Source organism: Harmonia axyridis, chromosome 6 (assembly GCF_914767665.1).
Source record: "Harmonia axyridis chromosome 6, icHarAxyr1.1, whole genome shotgun sequence".
NCBI classification, from domain to species: domain Eukaryota; kingdom Metazoa; phylum Arthropoda; class Insecta; order Coleoptera; family Coccinellidae; genus Harmonia; species Harmonia axyridis.
This window is the reverse complement of record NC_059506.1, coordinates 3166513-3172613: the sequence shown is the minus strand read 5'-3', so window position 1 is coordinate 3172613 and position 6101 is coordinate 3166513. Positions and strand designations below refer to the sequence as shown.

Here is a 6101-nt window from a genome sequence, read left to right as displayed (position 1 = left end):
AAGTCGTATCAACGCAAATACTTTGTTTTCTAGAAACAGGGTGTTTCTTGTAGTCATACTTTTTTGTGATGAATATATGTAACAGTTTATCGAATATTCATTAATCTTCGCTACAGATTGGGTAAATAAGTACCTAAACTTATAATTAATTTATGTCATCACAGCTTACTGACTGGATCTTTATAATAATTTGGATTTTCCCGAGTATTACTAGATAATTGTTTGCAATTTTTATTCTAGTAATTGGTAGCAGATGCGACAGAACTACATGAAACAAAAAAGTCTAGTACTAAATTTCTTTTTACATTTTTTGAACTGCCTCTGGTGCACCAAAAAAGTTCTGGGGGAAAGAAGCGGGCACTATTCCAGAAAACTATCACTCTGTAGATTTGCATTCAAAATTAGCACATCACATGATGAAAAACTTAAATTAGAACATCTATGCCAAATTTAAGTTGAATATCTTTTGAAGGAAGGTGCTATGAGAAAAAACTTGAAAAATATCGAACTTTAAGGCCCGGTGCACACATCCGATTTTTGTAGTTACGACACCGTCGTCGTGTCGTACTTGCGGCCTGTGGTACAAAGAATCAAATGGGAGCATGCACACTACCCGCCGTGCTGTTGCGACGTCGTAACTGCCAGCCTACGGTCGTTTTTTGGTAGCATGTCCCTCTAGGCCGCAACTGTGCCGCAGTCGTAGATGCGATCTCTCAGTACTCTATTCCAAATTGGCCCGCGCACACATACGACGTTTGTCGTGAGTTCGCATAAAATGGCGGAGAGGGAATTGGATATTGAGCTATTCATTGAAGAAATTAAGAAATATCCAGAAATATGGAATGGTGATGAAAATTACCATGATAGGACAAAGAAGAGAGCAGCATGGACAACTATCTGTTGTTTGTTCAGCGATGATTTTGAACAGAAGGATGACAGGGATAGAAACGAAATTTGTAAGTACAATTCATGTATATTTTCAAAATGTATCGGTAATATAATATTGGTTTTAACTAGCATAGTATGAAAATATTATGTGAAAAAAGTCAAATAACTTGAATATATTTGTTTTTCCAAGGAACACTGCCAACCTCAGATACAAAATAATCTGCTAGCTCATTTCTAGCTTGAATTGCTTGATTCGGTCCTCTTTGTGTATGGTTACGTTGGACGATATCAATGATACCTTCCACACTCAATGCTTCATGAATATTGATTCCATCTCTAACTCTTACAAAATTATGAAGGGAACAGCAAGTTTTGATAAGAAGAATGGCCAAATCTAAATTAACATTTATAGGTTTCTGGAAAATTTTCTATTTATTAGATAGTATTCCAAAAGTACTTTCGACATTTCTTCGGGCACGTGACAATCTATAATTGAATATCCTTTTTTTTTCTGACAAAACTTTGCCGCTGAATGGCCTCATACTATTTGGTGAGAGGGAAAAAGCCTCATCGCCAATAAAAGTATATGGCATCCTTGTTGCAGTACCTGGTAGAGGTTGTGGTCTTGGAATATTCAATGTATTTTCTTCGAGCTTTCTGTTGAAAGAAGACCGTTGAAATATAGTGCTGTCAGATTCCTTTCCAAAATCTCCAACATCGATGTATATGAAGTTGTAATTTGAATCTGCAATTGCCAATAAAACAATGGAAAAAAAATGCTTATAATTATAAAAGAGAGACCCGCTCATTTTTGGTTTTCTAAGTCTGACATGCTTCCCGTCAATAGCTCCCAAGCAATTTGGAAACTGGCAGTATTGTTGAAAACCATCAGCAACCGTTTTCCACCGTTCTTCCGTAAACTCGGGAAAGGATTCTGGTAGTAAACATTCCCAAATAGCCATGCAAACTTTTCTTAAAATTTTTCCGATTGTTGTATGCCCTAATCTGTATGTCAAATGTAGATCAATCTGATCGCATCCACTACCCAAGTATCTGCAACAAAAAAGGAAAATATACTCACATAAATTATTCAACATGTTAAAAAAAAAATTTGCTTATTTTCATATCTATTATACATATATTAATTTTTTTTTCAGGCAACAAATTGATTAAAAAGTGGAGGAATATAAGAGACAGTTATTCCAGAAATACAAAAAGAAGCACCAAGTCTGGACAGGCAGCTGACGTAAACAAAAAATATATTTATACTAGGCAGTTATCCTTCCTTGGATCTAGTGGGGCCTCAACTGAAACCCAGTCTAGCTTAGCCCAAGAAGATGAAAATCAATGTGAAGAAACGGTGGAATCAGAGGGGTCAGATCGTCCAAAATACGATCAAAGGAGTTCACTGAAACGTAAAAGAAACGTGGAGTCCGCGTTGATAGATTTCATGACGAAGCCTATGCCTACGCCACCTCCAGGTTCAGAACCTGATCCGGACAGATCGTTTTTCGAAAGTGTCCTTCCTTCAATCAGAAAATTTGACGAGGACCAAAAAATTGAATTTCGCTGTGAAGTATTAAAAATAATCCAACGAATGAGGAACATACATCAACCCAATTTTCCATCTCACACGTATCCACCTAACCCTTATCTCCATCAATCTATTTTTCCCTCTTCCCAAAACTTGAGATCTTCTCAATCCTACCCATTGCCACCCCAGTCCACATCCACTAATTACCTAACAATAATTCCACCTCAAACACCTTTCCCTCAACAAATGACAGAACTCCGCCCAGTTGCTTCCTTATCTTCATCAGATTTTTCCATTGTTAATATAAAGTCTCCAAACGATGGTACAAGCCAAGATCAAGATGAGAGTATAGATTTATTTCCTTAAAAATAATACTCAAAGTTTAAGTTTTATATTTTTGTAAATAATAATATTTTTATTAAAATTATATTTTTGTTATAAAGAATAATGTTTATATTTGTGATAAATAAATGCAGTTAAAAAAATAATTTCCTTCTTCACTTACCTCAAAGTTACAGCTAGCATTTCCAATGGTGGAATGGAAAGTCTCATCCATGTGTCTTGAGATCTGATTTTTGGTGTTATTTTCGCTGCAAGCTCGTCAAATGATTTCACAGACATTCTGTAGTAGTTATAGAACTTATCAGGGTTTTCTCTTAAAGCTCCGAAAGAAGTATGAAATCTACCCCTGAGAAGTCTCAAGTCCGTGTAGGGGTGTACCCAATAACGCCTGTTTTGTTTACAAATATACTTCTTGTAAACAAGGTAAGCAAAAACAATTTTTTTGCGATGGTCGTCCATTATAATATAACTATATATAATTATATATTATATTATATAATAATATCGAGCGCCGATCGCGCACACACACACACTGGCAGTGTGAACTAGTGAATTGATCCGACTCCGCAACCACGCCGGTGTCGTATGTAGTGTGCATTGAATAGGTACGACACCGCAACGGGTGTCGTAACTGCAAAAGTCGGATGTGTGCACCGGGCCTAATACCTTTTTTCTACATTCATGCAAAAAGCAAAACTTTATTGAACTATATTTAGTGGAAAAAGAAGTTCTTTATTGTACTAGTGCAATAAAGTTTTTATTGCACTCATCTGTCATTCTACTTCAACGTGCTGTCACCAATTGTTCATTCACTTTCAACATTGAGGGTAAAAATAAAGTTCAAGTTAAATTGTTCGTAACGTTTTAGTTCCTGTTTCAATGCAAATCGATATTAATAATAAAGTATTCAAGTTGCGCTTTTCATTTTCCTACACCTAGTGCCGCACCTCAATAAATCATTTCTTGCTTTTTGCATGAACATAGAAAAAATGTTGTATGCAACTCGTGCAATAAACAATTTTTGCACGAGTTGCATACAACATTCACTTTTTGCACTTGTTGCATAAATAACTATTAATATATTGAAAACAAGACGTTTTCAGGTCCATGTTTATAGGACTTTTTTTCTTGAAACGATCCGAGGAATCTGTCATTTTCAATTGGACATCCAATTTAGGAACAACCCCTAAAGGCAAGCTTTGTGATCTGGAAAAGTCCTTTCTCATTTTATTTCTGAATAAGTCTAGCCAGTAATGAAAATAACTTCAGTAAAGTAAGGGTACAGGCATTATAATCCCTTTACTACTGCCTACAGTTTCAACATATTTATTGAAAAATACATATATGTTTCATTGTCATAATGATAACAATTATATAATATCTTAGAAATCAACACAAGCAAAAATAATCAAAATATACAAAACTGTGCTAATAAAAATTGAAAATATTTCTCAGTGTACAAACATTCCTTGCTTTGACTAATCGAACATGTATTGAAAAATTATTGTTACAATTATGCTAGAAAAATGCCTTTCAATGAACAAGCTCGCAAAACAAGTTACTCAAAAAATTCTTGAGGCCTATATAAATATGTTTATTAACGATCATTTCCACGTCGAAACGTCGCTAATATTCGGTTTTCTTCCGTCTTTCTTCAAAAATCAGAATGACCTGGACCTAGAAGAATACAAAGTTGAGAAACAACAAATATATAATTCTGTTAATTGAAAAATCTACCTACTTAAAATGAAATGAAATCAAATATAAGATTAAAATAGGTAATGTAATTCATGTTTAGTGATAACTAAAAGGTACGGCATCAATCTCTGTTTTAATAGTTTTTAGTGATTTGAGACATGCACACACTGCTTTGTTGTCCAAACAGATAGTAGAATAAGTGTGCATGAGAAAAACTAATAGATGAAATGAAACAAGAACTGAAAGATAATTAATTAGTGCCTAATCAAATCCCAAGGTAAAGTACCTTCAAACAATCTCTAAGCAAACTACACCTTTGATTAATAGTGTTTATTGAGTTATGTCACTAGATTTAAACAATATGTTAATGTTAATCATGGATTAAATGGATTAAAATCGTAATAATTAATATATTCGAAATGCTCCGTAGTGACTGAGTAAGTTGGGAATAAATGATTCAAGAAAGGTGGAGTTTACTATTTGAGATTTCTACTTGTATGAAATCCGATTTGCAACAAGTGTCTCAATAAAATATACATAGAGAATGAACTTATTTAAAAACTTGCTATAGATGATGATGCGGCTATTCTCATTTTTTTTTCTAAAGTTGATATGATTGGTTTTGGACATTGGAGTAATAAACATAGATAGAGGGAGTATACGCAATTTTTACATGTCCTCAACATGGTTAGATTACGTTGTCGGATTGTGATATATTTTCAAATCCACAATTTTACTATATCGTTATGAATGTACAGGGTGGCCATTTGAAAACGAAACAGACGAGATTACAGACGAAATAAAGTTTTTCGATAGAAATGCTCGGACAGGTCGATTTCTGTTTCGAGGGGGACAACTTAAGATGTAGGTTACGGACGCATAGCGCTTCAACCCTTGCTATTACAACCCTCACCCCCAAATTTTGAATAGGGAAGATGGGGTGAGTGATACCTCATTTGAAAGGTATTTTTATACTGATTTCAGCACAGTAATTGTTTTTTCATTTTATGCATTAGTTCTCGAAATATTCTTAACTAAGTATTTGAAAATGAAGTGGTGTTTTCATGGCACTTATGTGTTTTGTGAAAAATCGACATTTTGAGCTTCAAAACAACCATGACTGTGGCTTCCTTCCTAACTAACTAACGCATGAATATTTCGAGAACTAATGCATAAAATGAAAAAACAATTACTGTGCTGAAATCAGTATAAAAATACCTTTAAATTGAGGTATCACTCACCCCATCTTCCCTATTCAAAAATTGGGGGGGGGGGGTTTGTAGCAGCAAGGGTTGAAGCGCTATGCGTCCGTAACCTACATCTTAAGTTGTCCCCTTCGAAACAGAAATCGACCTGTCCGAGCATTTCTATCGAAAAACTTTATTTCCTCTGTAATCTCGTCTGTTTCGTTTTCAAATGGCCACCCTGTATATTATATTATATTGAATGAAATATATTTATTTGACTGATTCTCAATCGAATATGCAAAGTTGAATATTTGGAATCCGATAGTTTCTCTAATTGTCGAATTTATAATAAGCAGAATATTTATTATTTTCTGTATCTACCGGCTAAATCCAAGGTTTGGCAACTTTTGCTCTCCTAGTGTCATTGGTTGTTTCACGTCGATTGGTGCGCT

General features: G+C 34.6%; 1 protein-coding gene across 1 annotated transcript; it reads right to left on the bottom strand.

Moving 5' to 3' along the window:
* Positions 1–1057: 1057 nt before the first annotated feature.
* LOC123682597 (protein ANTAGONIST OF LIKE HETEROCHROMATIN PROTEIN 1-like) lies at positions 1058–3410 on the bottom strand. The gene is made up of 2 exons (XM_045621323.1): positions 2928–3410; positions 1058–1941 (listed from the first exon to the last, which is right to left on the bottom strand). The coding sequence occupies exons 1-2, from the start codon at positions 3221–3223 to the stop codon at positions 1317–1319; spliced, it is 921 nt and encodes a 306-aa protein (XP_045477279.1). The 5' UTR covers positions 3224–3410; the 3' UTR covers positions 1058–1316.
* Between the last annotated feature and the right edge of the window lie 2691 nt (positions 3411–6101).